This window comes from Pelodiscus sinensis, chromosome 2 (assembly GCF_052426305.1).
Source record: "Pelodiscus sinensis isolate ZL-2025 chromosome 2, ASM5242630v1, whole genome shotgun sequence".
Lineage (NCBI taxonomy): Eukaryota > Metazoa > Chordata > Testudines > Trionychidae > Pelodiscus > Pelodiscus sinensis.
Window position 1 is genome coordinate 232,301,098 of NC_143053.1, and position 18,090 is coordinate 232,319,187.

The 18,090-nt window shown below is 43.0% G+C and overlaps 1 protein-coding gene across 2 annotated transcripts in view; it reads right to left on the reverse strand.

The window, feature by feature from the left end:
- The window catches only part of KIF5B (kinesin family member 5B), a 68,684-nt gene that overhangs the window by 15,763 nt on the left and 34,831 nt on the right, over positions 1-18,090 (reverse strand). For both annotated transcript variants that reach the window (XM_075922660.2, XM_075922661.2), the window contains exons 12-17: positions 15,770-15,963; positions 14,318-14,386; positions 6,680-6,886; positions 3,750-3,893; positions 2,667-2,855; positions 49-166 (exon numbers count right to left, since the gene is read on the reverse strand). In XM_075922660.2, coding sequence (XP_075778775.1) covers positions 49-166; positions 2,667-2,855; positions 3,750-3,893; positions 6,680-6,886; positions 14,318-14,386; positions 15,770-15,963 — 921 coding nt within the window. The remainder of the gene's footprint in view (positions 1-48; positions 167-2,666; positions 2,856-3,749; positions 3,894-6,679; positions 6,887-14,317; positions 14,387-15,769; positions 15,964-18,090) is intronic.

Consider the following 18,090-nt stretch of genomic DNA (forward strand, 5'->3'; position numbering starts at 1 on the left):
ATGGTCACATTACTGGTTACATACTTAAATATGAAGAATAATTCATACCCTGTGCTCGAAGCTGGACTAATTCTTCATTAAGGGAATCCACAGACTCTTCCAGTTGCCTCTTTTTCTGTTCCACATTCTGAAGATATTCTGTCAATGACTTGATCTTGGCTTCGTGCTTTCAAAATGAAAACAAGATTAATTTACATTTAAAGTAGGCAAATGTAAATAAAATTCTATTAAAAATATTTAAAAATGTAAGTAAAAATAACTAATCTAAAAACCAAATGCATACAGATATTCTTTTTTTTCCTAGAAAAAGAGAAGACTGACAAGCCAGGATCAAGATCCCTGAAGTATCATAATACTTCAAAATCCTTCAGGTCACAGGTACATACGTCAATGGAATGAGAGAAAGGCAAGCTTTGGACTGTTATAGTTGCACATCAGAATAAAAAAATTGATTTTGGGCAGAAAATGTTAAATGATTTTTTAAAAATGTTAATAGTATGTTAGTTATTTAAATAAGTTTGTATTGTAAAAATAGGTCTGTTTACAATGAAATCTGAAACTAATGCAAGATCTGTTAAATCCTAAAATTATAATCTCTTAAAACATTTAATTAAAAAATATGCTCAATCCATGATCCTCTATCAAAAACGGAGTTAAAAGTCTGTTTTACTGGGTGCTAAAGACTGGCAAAATCATCACAGGCATAACAATCTGGCCTCTTGACTTCAGGAGACACCATCATGTGTCTCATTAAGAACATCCACCAAGCCCACGTGGATGTGTTCATATTCCTGTTTTACAGTTTCTTTCTACTAGCTGATTTGAGTAACTCAGTTCTCAAATTATGAATAGTTATGTTCAAATTATGAATATTAATGATTCCACCTTCCAGTGAAACTTACTCTCCAGCTCATGGACAAATACTGATCTGCTGCCAGGCTCTTAATACACTTAAAAAGCACTAGTGCAGCAGGAGGGACCAGGTATGAGCTTGCCCGTTCCCCTGCTATACATCTGCCTCCCTGCCCTGCAGAGGAGGTGTGGGAGGATAACCAGTTTTTAAGTCAGCTCCTCCCACCCCCTGCCTCCTCTTTGATGCCTCTGTCTAACAGAGGCAGGTGGAAGGGGGGAGGGAGGGCGAAGAAGGGGGAGAGCAACTAGTCAAGTCACTAGTCAACTAACTAATAGGCATATGCTTATAAGTATATGCTCACAACTGCACTAAGCAGTTCTAATGTGACAACTCCCTCATACTGTGTCTGCATCTTGGTATCTTATCCCCATGTCCTCCATCCCTTCAAATGGTCTTTAAACTGGCTGTCTTCTCAAGAGTGTGCTTCAAAAGAGTGATTGCTTTTGTAAGCTTTGAGAAATAGTTATTTGCGTGCAAAACTCAAACAATAAGAGGAATGTCAGTCAGTCCCAAAAGTTAAGATTAACCCAGTATAAACATGTTTTTGGTGTTAAACATAAAATTATGAAAGTGGAGATTAAAGTCTAGGAACCTATATTGGGGTTTTAAGACATCCTAAAACACAGAACTGTGCTCTCATGCTTCCTGGGATAACACTAAGGCTATGTCTACAGTGGGAAGGTTGGGCGACAAAAGTGCTGTCAACAGGCAAAAGTCACGAAAAATGAAAACCAGTTTTCCTGCCTCCCATTATTGACATTTCATGTTGCCCAATTGCAAGCACCCTGAGGACAGAGGAAAGCAATGTGGGTAAGCATCCCACAGTGCAGTGTTGTGGGAAGGCAGAACTGATCCCTGTGCTTCTTGGGATTCCCTCTTAGCTCTGTGAGCTCTCCATGCTGAGGAATGTCAAAACAACACAGCACTTTCTTCAGTCCTCCCCCCTACAGCAGCAGTCTAATTGCTGCTGTCACGCTAGCAGGGCAGAACAGAACAGAAACATTCCAATGATTTGTTCATTGTTCATTCCCCAAACGGAGCAGCCCATTCAGCTGTCAGATACTTCCGAGAGCTCTGAAAGGGGAGGGATGAAAGCTAAAAGGGCAGTAGAGATCACAAAACACTGAACACAGCCATCTGGGCTGGCACGGAGGGAAAAAAAAGAGTCCACATTGGATTTTTGCGAACAATAAAAAGAGGGGAGAAGACAAAAGTCTCAAATCTCTTGCAGGGCTGGAAGTATTTTGTCACCAAAACTAGCAGTTTTTCCCTGACCAAAGCCGCACTTCAGTGTAAATGATCTCATATTTTGTTGCCAAAAGACAGTTTTTGGTAACAAAATGTGCCAGTATAGACAAGCCCTCAGTCCAGTGTCTATAGTTCTCTGACTATAATTCTCTAGTGTACTTTGTATGAAAAAATAAGACATCTTAAGATAATTTTTTTACTTGAGTGTATAGCTGATATTAAAAACAGGTTGAATACAATGTTAGAGGGTTTGAAGAAACGGATGTTTGACTTCCCACTTGTGCAAAAAAGGTCAGACCAACATTTTGAATTACCTTCCAAATCTGAGCTGAAGAACTCTGTGTAAGCTAAAAAGCTTGTCTCAGCAACCTAAACTGGTCCAACTTGTCTATTTTCAAAACTGTATGCTATAGGTTAAGAGCAATTGGTGACAAATCAGTCAAACACAGGAATCATGTTTCAAAAGTGACTTGAATCAGAAAAGCTAGAGCAATGCAACTTTTACCTGTGAGATAAGAAGCTGACAAGCTGCCAGCTCCTTTTCATTCTCTTCCATTTTTTTATTGCTTTCAGTTTGAGTGCTTTCTAATTGCTTGCAGCGTTTTACCATTGTTTTCACTTCTGATTTCATTTTGCTAATGTATAGTCTTGCAACTGTGAATTCTTCATCTATCATGCCAGTTCCTTCAGGTTGCTGGGGGGGAAAAAATCAGAATTTGAAAGGTTTAAGTGACAAAAATATTCACTGTATACAGAATTAAATATAGGATACAGCAGCTCAAAGTGCAACCAGAAAACAGAAATGCCTAGTCCATAGTACAGTCACTGCACTGCTATTTAATTCCACACCATTTTCACAGTAACTAAAGCTACTACTATTTTTCATCTTCTCTAAAAATTTTAATAAAATTCACACACAACTAGTACAAATCATACTCTTTGTCACTCTCTAGAAATTGACTTGTTTGCAAGTGTTTACATGTCAATGGCAAGCTCTTCAAAATAACTGAGCGTTAGTTTCCTTTCAAATGCTCACATGTTCACTTGGAAAAAAAATCCAAAGACTTGGACACCAAAAGTGTCTGAAGTAGAAAATGAAGTTGTCTTACACCCACAGGGAAGCTGCCGTATGTTCTATACAAGGCTTATTAGTTAACTCAATTACTCTGGCTGGAACAGCTATTCTAGAAGTAAAAGTTACCATTCTTGGTCAGTATTCAACCTTTCTTAAGTATGTACCATTCAGTGCACCAAATTACATATGGTCATTTAGCAATGCGGACTGAAGTGACAAACTGCAAACAGTACAAACATTCCTCCTGAAGTGAGGAATGTTTGTACTGTTTGCATAATTAGACTAAGTTGTTCTTCAACCTTGCACACTGAATTATAGTAAGTCAGATATAAACAGCATATAAGACAAAATTGAACACCTGAGTTACCTTTATCCTCCCTCAGAACCTTACAGGAAGACATTTATTTGATTGGAGGTGTTATAAATTACTGTAGTTATTACATCTTTACTACTTTGAAAAGACCTAAGAATGAATTAATTTATCATTTCACATTTGTGATAGCTCTACTTTACCTTCACATCATTATTTCCTACTACAATTCCTATTTCCGCAAGATCTTTCAGTAATGAGGCCATCATCTCGGTTGCCCTTTTTTTCTGGTGGCTGGTCATTTCTTTAAGTTTCTGCAGCTCTGCATCTATAGTGGATAAAATTACCTAGAACAAGTGATGAAAGTGAAAAATTAGACTCAGTTTAAGTTTTTACTTGGAAAAATTTCTTCTAGTTTTTCATCCATCAACCTCAAAATCAATATCTAAATAAAGAATAGAAAATTATGGCAAGATAAGATTTTGATAAAGTGTCCTAATCCAGTAATTACCTTATGTTTTAAAATTACTTTTAAAAACTGAACACACTATAAAGTAGTGTAATATGTAAAACAAAAGTTTGAACAATTAACAGTATTTCACCAAAACTCCTAGAGTTCTTTGCTGAAAGACAAAGGCGTTCAGCACACTATAAATAATCCTGCAACTCTGCCAAATGATTCTGTCAACACCCTAGAATAGCATATGTGAGTACATCTATCAATGTGTGACAGTACAGGGGTTTCTATTTAAGACATTAAAAGGTGACCCATTCTTATCGCTTTCTCTCATAGCAAGACATTTTCATCACTACATATGTTTGCTGGTGGGACAATTTAGATGTTTAGCTGCAGTCCTCTGCACAGAAGGAGACTGTATCAATTTCAGTTGATCCCTGTCTAGAACTTTCTGAACAGATATGGGTGTGGGAGAAGTTTTCTAAGTTGGCTTTTTGTGCAGTGCCACTAATTCTAATTCAAAATAAAGATATGACAAAGACCATGAATCAGCCCATCCATGTGTAACCAATAGTTAAATCCATAGTTAGATTTAAATTGAAGAGGCCACCATATGCCAATACCAGCTGCTTAACAGAAAATACTACTTCATTGTTCTACAAGCTTAATTTTGATAAAGTCATCCAAAGCATATTTAGGCTCAGCATCAGAAACTTATACCAAAAGCTTGACTTTTCTACAGATGCAAGTAGACAGGTACTGGATAATGAAACTAAGAAAAGGTTCAGACTGAAGTTAGCACAGATTCCCAGGCAAGAGAGATGCTATAAGCTTACTGCTGAACCTAAAAGTTTAAGATAAATACCGAATTCCAAAGCTGGCTTGCACACAGACAAGAGGGATTCCTGGAATTAGGTTCTTTGGAGAAGTGCAAATTTAAAAATATTTTTCTACTGGTTTTAGGTTCCACTACTCAAGTGTGATAAAATCCACTTGCAAGAAAGATGGAGAAACATTTTCTTCTAAAATCATTCTAGCCTGAAATAATTCTAATTTACCAATTCTAATTGCTCTTAAAGTATCTGCCATCCACCCAATCTAGAATGTTAAACAAAAACAAAAAAACCAAAACTTAAGAGCTTTTAAAATCAGTCTGCAAATCAAGTGCAGAAACTTAGTGTTTATAGACCCATGAGTGAATAAATAATTTTTAATTGAAAAACAGATTAGACAACAAACAAAAATAAGTCTTCAAGAAATGTGTTCATGCTGCAACAAGGAAGCTTCTTTTTACTCCCAAACACTGGAAGAAAATATAATCTTGAACATTTCTAAGACTGCATCACTAGTATTTTGTTTGTCCCAACAAATCAGCCAACAAATAAGGCCAGGGGCTTTACAAATATGGGAATGATGTCATATACTATTTCAAATAAAGGCCCAGCCAGCTTTAGGTTGCTGACAGTAAACAAATACTGCCTATTACGTACATCAAGTACCCAGAGAGTTTCGAACAAATCCCTCAAGCTAGTATCCAGTTATTTGCTATCCAGTAAGTAAGGAAGTGAAATGTAAATACAGACATTCAGCCTAGCAAAGGGAAGAGAAGAACAGAACACTCCACAGGCTGGAGTAGAGAGGACTCTCAAAACTAAATTTTTTCAAGCAAATGAAGATCTAGTTTGGATATCACAAAATGCTTTTTAAATTAAGAAACTCTGCAACTGGTTGGCAATGATGCAAATGGAAACATCTATGTTACCTGCGTGAAATCACAGTTTTTATGTAAGCACTGAACAGTATCTGTGTGTTACTGGTGTGATGAAAACAAAAGCAAAATTCATCCTAAAAAACAGATTAAATCTGAAATCTGAATCAACAGGAAAAATATTTTACACCTTGGCGGTACTGTTTTGAAAAGTGTGGGAAGAATCCACAGGAAAAAGAGAAGAAATTTTTTTTGATGAATCCAAACCCTGACAAACATTAGAACTTCTGAAGCAGCTCAAATAGAAAGTAGAGAAAAGAATCTTTCTCCACCTTCTGGTTGGTGATATACCATAATGCCTGTACTCGAACAGAACAGATACACAGAATCAAAGACTTGGACACCAAAAGTGTAAGGCAGGCAGACACTTCTCTCATCAACAATACAGTAAAATTGTCTACTTTCCACTCTTACTCTCCACCCCTAGGTTAAGCTAGTGAGTTTGAATTGCCTATTGCATTAACGTGTCGAGACTCAACACCTAACTCTACTCACTTCAGAAAACAGAATTGACTATACAACCTGCTGCTACAGAATCCTGAAAGAAAAAAAAAAACCATGTGAATTGTACAAAAATTAGTAGATAATGAATAACTCCTCAAAAACAACAACTCCAAGCCAAGGCCCCAGAAGGAAAATTTGAGTGGCAGATATAATGGGAAAGATAGAAAATACAATTTTACTATGATTTGTTATGCTAGCTACACATCAGATTAATATTTGCCAAAATCTGATTTATATAATCAAATCAGAACTATTGCAATTCCAAATCAGAAAGAAAGCTAAAGCTCATGCTCTTAACTCAGAAAAGCCATTTAAAAGAAAATGTATGCTGTTGAAAAAACATGTTTCCTAATAACAAAAGTCACATTATAGATATTTAGTAATTCTCTGTCCTGATTTCCTACCGATTTCTGATTGAGTTCATCACTAAGCAGTTCATACTCCTTTGCTTTATCTTCAACTTCCTGAGATTTCTGATCATAGTTGACAGCAAGTTCCTCAAGGGCTTGTAGCACTTCTTTCACTTCTTCTTTAGAGGCATCATTTTCAGTCTGGAGGCGATTCAGCTCCTCTTGCATATTGTCTTGATCCCGCCTAGTAGATGCTAGAAGCTACACAAACAATAAAAAAATAATTAAACATAAGTTGTCATTTGAGTGGAATGAAAAAATTCAAATGTAACCCCGAATTCACTGAAGAGTTTCTCCTAGAGTATAAAGCCTTATTTAGGATCTGTAAGTGGTCTACTACCCTGTACTTATCCTCAGTACAATAGGATTTTAATTAACAAATGGTAAAAACTATTTGTCAGCGTAGAAGGATGGCAGACAAAGCTCAGGTTGTAATATCTGGTCTGACAAGATCTTGACATTTTTACTGTAAGTTAATTGTTAGTTAAATCTTGTAGGGGAGGGAATGGAGGCCTAAAATTCATATAGCCTATCTTCCTGGTGAACTTTAAAAGAAGTTACTAATCAGTGTCATTAGAATTTTCTAAACTCCAAACTGACTTCAACAGGGCCAGAACTTTACTCTCTGTATTTTAATATTTCATTACTGAATAGGCATATGAACAAGCAGAATGGAGAGTTTTCAAAATATTGAAAAACTGGACTTAACAGTTTTCTAAAGAAGGGGTGGGGAATCTTTCAGGTTGGGGACCACACAATTATGAGAAGCAAAAAACCCCCAAAACTTCATTGATTTGGCAGCAGAAAGAGATACTCCCCTCACATTCCAGCTCCAGAGACAAGGGGCTCCCAAGCAGGTAGATTGTGTGGGGCCCCACAGGCTCTGGGGTGGGGCCAAAAATGAGGGGTTCAATGTGTGGGAGGAGTCTGGGTGCGAGGGTGGGTGGAGTGGAGTGGGGGTGGGGAAGTCTGGGCAGCAGGTAGGGTACAAGAGCAGGCTGGGGGTTTAGGCGTGGGTGGGGGAGGGAGATGAGTAGGTGCTTATCTGGGACACCTTCCTAGGAGCATACATGGCTCTGCATCCCTCACTGCTCCCAGGTACCACCCCCCTGCTCCCATTAACTGGAATTACAGCCAATAGGAGCAGCGGGGAAAGCCTCCAGGCAAGCGCTTCCCTGTGCTGCCATTCTCCAAGCCAGAGGGGAGGGGAAGCAGCAGTGCACAGAGCTCCTTCCTCCCTCCCCTTCCCCCCGCCAATCAGAGTCCACGTGCTGGCTCCAGCCCGTGAGGCTCAGGGCTTACCCTTCGCAGCTGGGAGCCGGCACTGGTTCTCCAGTTTTGGGGGGAGGGGAACTGGAGTGCCAGTATAGGCTCCCTGATGCTGGGGAGGAGAAGGGGAAGGGGGGAGAGAAGAGCCCCAAGCCTTGCAGACCAGACCAGGCAAGCCAGGGCCAGATCCAGCCCACAGATCATAGGTTCCCCACCCCTGTTCTAAAGCATGGTCATGGTCTTCTGAAGCACAGGCCTTGTCTGCACTACAGAATTTTGTGGAGGTCAGAATTTTCACTGACAAAGCAGAGGAGGTGTACATACTACAATGGTCCTCCTATTGGTAACTCTTCTACTATGTCGACAAAAGAAAGCCACTTCAAAAAGATCATAGGGCTTTTTGCAACAGAGTTAAATAAACACACAGTGTCAGAAGAGAGACACCATACTTGCTTATATTACCCTAACTGGCCTTCAGAAGGTGTACCATAATGTCCATCATGACTGCTCTAGACAACCGTTTGAACCACGCTGTCCTGAAAATACACAGGCATGCGTTCCTTCTCTAAAGCAGTGGTCACCAATCAGTAGATCAGGATCTACTGTAAATTGTGGAACCTTTGATAGGTGATCCTGAGCGGTTTGGCTGGGAGGCTGTCAAGTGCTTCATCTGCTCCTCTCAGCACTGCTGTGTAGCTCCTGCCCTCTCCCTTAGAAGTGCCCCTCACCCCTTGGAGCCTCCTGCTTGCTGTGCAGAGCATGGAAAGAAGAGGAAGGAGGGTGTGTGTGTGTGTGGATGTCAGGGTGCCTCTCCCTCCACTCTGTACCCCATCTCTACAGAGCAGAGGGGGGCAGGGATGGAGTGAGTTTGCTGGCTACTGTTGGGCAAGTGGTGCAGGGCCAGGGTAGGGGTGAGTCTGCCTTAGCCACCTGGGGTAAGCAGTGCCCAGCTGGAGCCCCCATTCTGAACCCCAGCCTCAGTCCTGAATTTCTCCTGCACCCCAAGTCCCTGCCCCCAGAAGAGTGAAGATGGTGGAGAGAGAATGGAGTGAGAAAGGGCAGGGCCTTGGATAAGGGGTGGAAAGGAGGTGGGGCAAGGGTGTTTTGGGTTTGAGGTTGATCCTGGATTGCACTTAAATTCTAAAAATGACCTCATGCTTAAAAAGGCTGGAGACCACTGCTCTAAAGGGATAGGAATTTTTGAAATTCCTCTTCCTATTTGCTTAGTGAGGACAGTTCACAGCATCTTCCCAGCTGATCATGCCAGCTTTGTGGAGCACACTGGACTGGAGCTGCATTGCTCTGCTTCCTGTCACTGTAGCAAGTGTGGTGGGAGGGGCCTGATCCCAGCGCCTGGCACCAGGTAATCACATCACTTAGGAGAGGGGGCTTGAGAAAGAAGGGAAAAGGCATGGGAAGGGGTGAAACAGGGACGGGAAGAAGCAAGGCAGGGTCTGGAATGAAGGAGGGGAGGCCTTGGACCCCACATCCACACAGAGATGGTGCTATTCACAGCTGTGAGAGTGAACTCAAAATATAGTCTCCATTCCTAGTTTCTTTGGCTTCTGCAAAGAACTCACTCTACTGAGCACTTCACACTCTACTTAGCACTTCAATCAGATAAGGCGGCAAATCAGAAGGAGTAAGGAGAATATGTTTCACAAAGTGCTACAGTCAACAGATGCAGCATGTAGCAAAACAAGAGCATAGAGGGAGACAATTAACGAGTCAAGCAGGATAGCCTGGAAAGAACATGGGGGCCAGTCATGTTAAAGTTCTTCTTTAGCCAGCAATCAGAGCATAATTGTGCACAAATGCCCCCATAGCCAATACAGAACTCCATTCCATACACTCCCCAGACACATACCTCACATGTTCCCAGCCCCTTGCAGTGCCTCATGCACTCTAAGTACTGGTTTCAGAATGAAAGATGAAGTTACAGTAATTGTGAGAGCTGTAAACATGAGATTGTTCCTCATTGCCATGTCCCACTGAGAAAATGTGCGTTTTATCCAGTTAAATTTCAGTTTTTTAAATAAAATGAGTGTGTATGTCATACATTTTAGTTGGTGCTAGGACTCAAAAAAATGGGTACAGGCATGAATATTTGCTCAGTACAATTTAAGTTAAGAAAGCAAGCATGACAGTGCTTCTTCAGTGTGGCAAGTTAATATTACCTAGCTCAATGCATCATGAAGAGAGACATTACTTAGAATCACTGTCAAAATTCTTCTTCAAAGCCTTCATAATTCAAATAGCCCTCCCCATTTACTGTGCCAGTCTAACTGCCCTGGTATCCAGCTGCTCAAAATTAGCATCTAGCTGATCTACCTCAGTGCTCCAGCCCTGAGGAAGCCTTTTCCCTTTTGTTCTGCATACGTTATGCAGAGCGCAGAAAACTGAAATGACCATCAGAATATTTTTGGCAGCACCAGCAACCTTTTAATTGGCCAAAGGCACAGTAAACTGTCATTTGGCACCTGCTGAACCTGTTGAAGTGCTCTTTGCTTCTGCCTACATTCCTGGTGTAAGGTTCATGAACCACAAGAGCAAGGTGTAGATGGTCTCTCTCAGGATCATAACAGACATTTCCATACTGTCCATTTGAATCTTGTGGTCTGGAAAGAAAGTCCCAGTTTACAGCTTTCTATATAATCCAGTGCTCCTTATGACGCTTGAATCACGAGCCTTTTCTGACCACCCCACACTGATGTCAGTATAATGGTGCTGATGATCCACCAGTGCCTTCAAAACAATGGAGAAGTAGCTTTTCCGGTTGGTGCAGTTAGGGAATCCCATTGCCTCAAAGCCATGAAGTATTTCCAGCACATTACTGAGGGTTACAGTCCTTCATAGCAGGAGATCAGTAATGGCCCAGCACACTTGAATCACTGAAGCTCCCATGGTGGACTTTCCAACTCCAAGCCAATTCATGACTGACTAGTAGCCGTCTGGAGTTACCAGCTTCCACACAGTGATCACTACTCACTTTTCCACAGTGAGAACAGCTCTCATTTTTGAGTCCCTGAGTCACGGTGCTAGGATGAGTTCTGTACAGAATTCCAGGAAGGTGGATTTGCACATCTGAATGTTCTGTAACTACTGCTTGTCATCCCATACATGCATTATGGTGCAATCCAATCCCCCAAGCCTAGTACTGACCATCCACTGTGTGCAGCTGCTTCATGAATGTCAGCAGCAATCTTAAATTATTTCCTCCCATGGGAAATAGCATGGCAGGCATCACAGATTCACTCTGATTTGCAGCTCATGAAATACTGCAGTACTGATCCTTTGTTTTCATAATGCTCATCACCAGACTGATAAGCACCTCAGGATCCATGGCCTTCAGAGAGAGATGGCAGGCACACAGTTAACAACGGCTGTTGAAAACTAGCGCAAAATGAAGTTGAAAGCCCATAGAACGATGGGACTGAAATTACTGCATCATGGGAGGGTGAGCAAATCCCCATGATGTACTGTGATCTGTTCCCATAGCTCCCAGAGGTAGAGGGTGGTGGTCTGCACAGTAACATAGCTTTCAACAATGCAACAGTCTCTCTCTGATGCAAGAGCATCGAGGCTATGGACATGTTCCACCAATTCAAGGAGCATAGTGGAGATGCACAACCAAAGTAATTAAAACTGCTTATGACAGCTGTCAAAATTTAAGTCAACTTTAGTGTAAACATGGCCTCAGACAAATTTTTAAAATGAAGTAAATCTGTTTTCTTACATAGGAGAGCCAGACAAGGTTGCCAAGGCTCCCCTTCTGTTTCCTCCTGCAAATGGTTGCATTGCATCTAAAATTAAGAAATAAATTCAATAGCTGAATGAAATTTTTGTAAAACATATCAGCTTTGTATGGAAAGTAGATTATATTAATATTAGCTAATCTACAACTGTCAAAATTAAGAGAAATAAACATTTGGTAAAGCTTTGTTTTTTAAATACATTGTAAAAAATTAGAAGCTTTTGGTTGGTGTTACACAGCAAGAGCAGATTCATATAGAGTTCATAAATAAAAACATTATGTTATACACTATATCCCAGCCAACATATATAAAAGGATAACTACAGGCAGTCCCCGGGTTACATACAAGATAGGGACTGTAGGTTTGTTCTTAAGTTGAATTTGTATGTAAGTCGGAACTGGTACATATTGTACCCCAGGTGTCTCCGATTCAGCCGCTGCTGAAACTGACCAGCGGCTGACTACAGGAAGCCTGAGGCAGAGCTGCTTTGCCCCGGGGCTTCCTGGAATCAGCCGCTGACCAGTTTCAGCAGCAGCTGACTTGGGGACACCTGGGGTAGAGCAGCTGGGGTGCTGCCAGGTTGGTCCCCGCAGCACCGAGGTGCGGCGCTGCAGGGACCAACCCAGCAGTGCCCCAGCTGCTCTGTCCCAGGCGTCCAGATTCAGCCGCTGCTGAAACTGACCAGTGGCGAGAAAAGCCTGGTCTGCTTGGGGGGAGGAGGGGGCAGCGACTAGCTGCCCCCCTCCCCCCCAGCAGACCAGGGAGACGTGGAGCGGCTTTTCTCACCGCGGAGGATGCGGGCGGCGGGACCGCGGCGCGTCTCGCGGTCCTGCCACCCGGGTCCTCCGCGGCGAGAAAAGCCGCTCCACGTCTCCCTGGTCTGCTGGGGGGAAGCGCCTCCCGCGCCGGCAACAGTGGGGGAGGCACCCCGCACTAGCTGCACCCCCTCCCCGTTTGTAACTAGGGGTCTGACTTAAGTCGGATTGACATAACCCGGGGACTGCCTGTACTTACAAATTATGTCACAACTCAATGCCTTGGAAAACTGAACAGTTTTGTGATCAAACTATGGTGACGATTAAAAATGAACTCACTACACATTGTTTATTTCCACGTTTCATATTCTTCCTACAGAGGCACTCAAGTATTTTGAAACTTCCTGAGATGACTTTGATTTCTTTATATGAATGGAAAACATGGGGAATACATATTATGCCTAACTCTTAAATTAAATTGTAAGGGTTTGTGACTCTGTAGATATCGACCGGTCACATTTCTCCAAAGGGGAAGCCCTAGATAGATAGTGAACTGTTAGATTTTGCGTTTAAAAACAGGAGAATGATTATGATGTGGTAATGAATAAACCCATGTGCTTATGTAGAAACTATCCTACCTCAGTGGTCTCCAACCTTTTTAACCACAAGATCACTTTTTTCAATTTAAGTGCAATGTAAGATCTACCCCAAACCCAAATACCCTTGCCCTGCTTCCTTCCAGTCCTGCCCCTGCTCCACCCGTTCTCTGAGGCCTCACTCTGCTCAGTCATCCCCCTTTCATCAAGCTGAGGTAGAGGTTCGGGTGCACACTCTGGTCTTGGGCCAAGTAGTTTAGAGTGTAGGAGGGGCTCTAGGCTTAGCCCAGGGTGGGTGACTGGGGTTCAGGAGGCGATTCAGGGTGCAAGCTCTGGGAAGGAGTTTGGGTGCAGGGGGACTCAGGTCTGGGGCAGGAGGTTGGGTGTAGGAGGAGGTTAAGGGCTGGGATAGGGGCTCAGGAAGCAGGCTCTAGCTGTGCACTGTTGAACTGAGATGGCTTCAGGGTGGTAGAGCAGCGGCATTAAGGCAAGCTTATTCCTGCCCTGGCCCTACACCACTACTGAAAGAAGTTGGCATGGACATCAATGGCTCCATGGTGCCACATTTTGCACCTTACTTACTGGCACTGAGCCCACAATTTCTTCCAGCAGCAGCAGCAACCATACAAATAATTACTCAAGTCACTACAAGTTAAGCATTTTAGAACTCGCTACTCAAAAAATTAAATTTAAAGTGAAAAATAAAAATTATGAAATGCACAGACCAGTCAAAATCCAAAAACAACACACTTTGCAAGTAGTAAAAGTAGTAACAACCCTCCACTTAAGTGTTGGGTTGGGAGATGAGTGTGAAGGACAGTGTGTGTTTGTGAGAATGACAGACACACACAGTGTGAGTGTGACAGTTGCATTGCATCCCTTTCTCTCTGTGTGGAGATAAGGTACACAAGTGGGGGAGGAGGGACACCCTGACACCACCCCCCTCTTCTCCCTCCCACACCCTGCACAGCTGCTGCCCTGGGAGCCTCCAAGGCAGAAGGCAGGAGCAGCATGACAGTGGGTGAAGGGGCAACTGAAGTGCTAGCGCTTGATAGCTTCCTGACCAAACCAGTCAGGATCACCTGTCAGACCCTCCAAGATCTTCTAGTTGATCCTAATATACTGGTTGGGGACCACTGTCCTAACCCAACCGGTTTACTGAAAAATTAGTTAGGACTTAAATTTTTTCCCTTCATTATCCTCAATTATTTCTGTATCAATGAAAAACTCAAAGTAAAATAAAAATCAGTAACTCACCTCTTCCTGATCCAACATTTGTGTCTTCAACTTTTCTACTAATTGGCTCTGCTGATTGATTTCTTCATCCTGCAGTTAAAACCAGTAACCCATTGAACAGTTTGAACACTCAAAAATCCTAAATATACATTAAGAATTGTTTGTTCATCAACCTTTCTTTTTTGAAACAATTATCAAATTAAATACATGACTGATAATTCACTGCCTCAAAAGGAATACGAAAACAATACAACAGGCTTCTAATTTCAAGTGTATTTGTAGTAATTTACCTTGCACCGAACACTAAAATCCTACATCTGTGCATGTCATAGTACCTTCTCCAAGTTCAAAAATTAAGACATGTTTCCTCCCTAACTCCCAAGCAAAGTAAATGGGATGAAAATTCTCCTGCATTTAGATAAATTCATTACTTGAAACTATTTAGTAATATTGTTTTAATTTTAAAGACATGTAAGCAAATGGCAAAATTTCTTAAAATATAACACACAAGAGAGCAACATCTCAGCTTTTCCAAAACAGACTACAGGCAGTGCCCGGGTTACGTACAAGATAGGGACTGTAGGTTTGTTCTTAAGTTGAATCTGTATGTAAGTCGGAACTGGTGTCCAGATTCAGCCGCTGCTGAAACTGATCAGTTTCAACAGCAGCTGAATCTGGACACCAGTTCCGACTTACATACAGATTCAACTTAAGAACCCCAGGCGTCCCCAAGTCAGCTGCTGCTGAAACTGATCAGCAGCTGATTCCAGGAAGCCCGGGGCAGAGCAACTCTGCCTCGGGCTTCCTGTCGTCAGCCGCTGGTCAGTTTCAGCAGCGGCTGACTTGGGGACGCCTGGGGCAGAGCAGCTCGGGTGCTGCTGGGTTGGTCCAGTAGCGCGGCCGCTCCCCCAGCAGACCAGGGAGACAGGGAGCAGCTTTTCTCGCCCTGGAGAAGGCGGGCAGTGGGATCAAGCGTCCCGCCGCTCCAGTCCTCCGGGGTGAGAAAATCCCCATTCGTAATTGCGTCGGATCCGCGTAACTCGGGGACTGCCTGTATTCAAATGGCAGTTTAATTGCACAGTACCCATTACTTTCCACCACCAATGCAGTACTCAGTATCCAAGACATCCAACTAATCAAGAGCATTTCAACTAACTGAACGAAGAACATTCTACAAGACTGCTCTCTTCCTACATCACCCTCCATTTTCACATACTACACTCTGTTCACTTTTACTTTTTTCTTTAAAGCTTTTCAATCTCCGGCCTCTGTTAAAACTGATAAGGAGAATGCCAATTAGTCCTAAATGAGGTGATTGTTATGTTTAATCCATAAGAACTTCAGTGAGACCATGGATTAAGTACACCCACCATGCTCATTTGTATTAGCAAATGAAGATTATCTGAATTAAATAACTACTGTAGCACCAAACATGCTTACCACAAAGTCTTCTATTTAACAAGAATGATATACCTTGTCATCAAGTTGTTTGTACAATTTAGCAATTTCTTCCTCACACTTTCTTCTTTCAGCATCAGTAAAATTACCAATCACTCCAATTGTAGCAGCTGGTTTATCATTATTGACAGTAACATCCTTATCCAGTGCAAAAGCTTCCAAGTTGGCTTTCTCTTTGTCAAACTGCTCTTCAAATGGTACAGTCTCCCCTTAAGTAAAAAGATTTTAAAAATATGTTCTCTTATCACTGTTAATAGTAGAAATGCCTTTCAAAGAAAAATAATCCTGAAAAGTTAATTAGATAGTCCCTAGTTATGATAGATATTAGTTAAATGGTTAATAAAATATTTCAGAGAGTTTAATGTCTGTCATACACAGAAAGTCAGACCAGACAGGCTAAAGGTTTTATCCTGCCTTAAATTTCACCCAGTTAATTTATGAGCCCCATAACTCTTATGCTGTAGTCAAATAAGTTAGGCTAACTCAAGCATACCTTTCAGAAAGGGATCTAGCCTTTATATGAAAAACTGAGAATCCACCAATTCCTATGGTAGAGTTTGAACCTCTAACATCTGGACACTCTGGTTCAGCAACATCCGTGGTACTAGATGCTGGACCAGAGAGCCCTGGCTGGCCAGCTTCAGAAGTGCAGCCCTAGCCAGGGACAGAGGCAATAGGGTTGGCAGTGGGGAATGCAGCCCCAGGCTGGCTCCAGGAGAGGTGGAGCTCGGGCTGGAGGCAGCAGGGCCAGCGGTTGCACTGTGGGGGGTTATATGCTATTTTAATAGCATATTTCAAAATTACGCAACCCTAGTTTTCAAAAACCATTAACGTGCCTATAAGTTTGCTCCCAGTTAAAACTGTTAGCAAAATCTGATAGCAACATGTGAACTGAACTGGAAAAATAGATTTGTCAATGTCTATATTATATAAGGATAAAAAACAGTTTCTCTCATTTAGACACTTTCAACTTCTACCACAACTAACTTTTAAACTTTAATAAACTCAATATACTGATTCTTATTTGGAAAAGAATAGCAGCTAATAGGTCTACAAAATGCAAAAAACAAGTGCAATACTAAAGCGGTAACCCAGAACTAAGTATCGTTATGTTTATAACAAGCCATGAAATGCAAAGCGAAAGATGAGAGTTCAGATTAACACTGCAGTTTATGAATTTATCAGTTCTTGATATATCCATTTTTAAAAATTTTACAGGGGTGCATACAGGCAGTCCCCGGGTTACGTACAAGATAGGGACTGTAGGTTTGTTCTTAAATTGAATCTGTATGTAAGTCAGAACTGGCATCCAGATTCAGCCGCTGAATCTGGACACCAGTTCTGACTTACATACAGATTCAACTTAAGAACCCCAGGCGTCCCCAAGTCAGCTGCTGCTGAAACTGATCAGCAGCTGATTCCAGGAAGCCTGGGGCAGAGCAACTCTGTCTCGGGCTTCCTGTAGTCAGCCGCTGGTCAGTTTCAGCAGCGGCTGAATCAGGACTCCTGGGGCTGAGCAGCTGGGGTGCTGCCGGGTTGGTCCAGTAGCGCCAAGGAGCGGTGCTGTGGGACCAACCGGCAGCGCCCCACCTGCTCTACCACAGGCCCCGGGCTTTGCTCCACATCTCCCTGGTCTGCTGGGGGGGGACACTAGCTGCGTCCCCCCCCCAGCAGACCAGGGAGACGCGGAGCAAAGCAGCAGAGGACCCGGGACGGACCGCGGCGCTTCCAGATCAGCTGGAAGCGCCGCGGGTCGGGCCGGGTCCTGCGCGGCTTTGCTCAGCGTCTCCCTGGTCTGCAGACCAGGGAGACGCTGAGCAAAGCCGCGCAGGACCCGGGGCCGGACCCGCGGGGCTTCCAGCTGATCTGGAAGCGCCGCGGTCCGTCCCGGGTCCTCTGCTGCTTTGCTCCGCGTCTCCCTGGTCTGCAGACCAGGGAGACGCTGAGCAAAGCCGCGCAGGACCCGGCCCGACCCGCGGCGCTTCCAGCTGATCTGGAAGCGGCCGCAGGTCCGGCCCCGGGTCCTCCGCCACTTTGCTCCCCGTCTCCCTGGTCTGCTGGCTCCCGCAGCAGACCAGGGAGACGGGGAGCAGCTTTTCTCGCCCAGGAAGAGGCGGGCGGCGGGACCAGGCGTCCCGCCGCTCGAGTCCTCCGGGGCGAGAAAATCCCCGTTCGTAACTGCGGATCCGACATAAGTCGGATCCACGTAACTCGGGGACTACCTGTACATTCTAAAGTTAGAAGGAACGAAGATGATCATCTAGTCCAGGGGAGCCAGATTTACTGACCCTCCAAATTTGATATGATGGAGTGCCTGCCATGGTATGTCTACACTA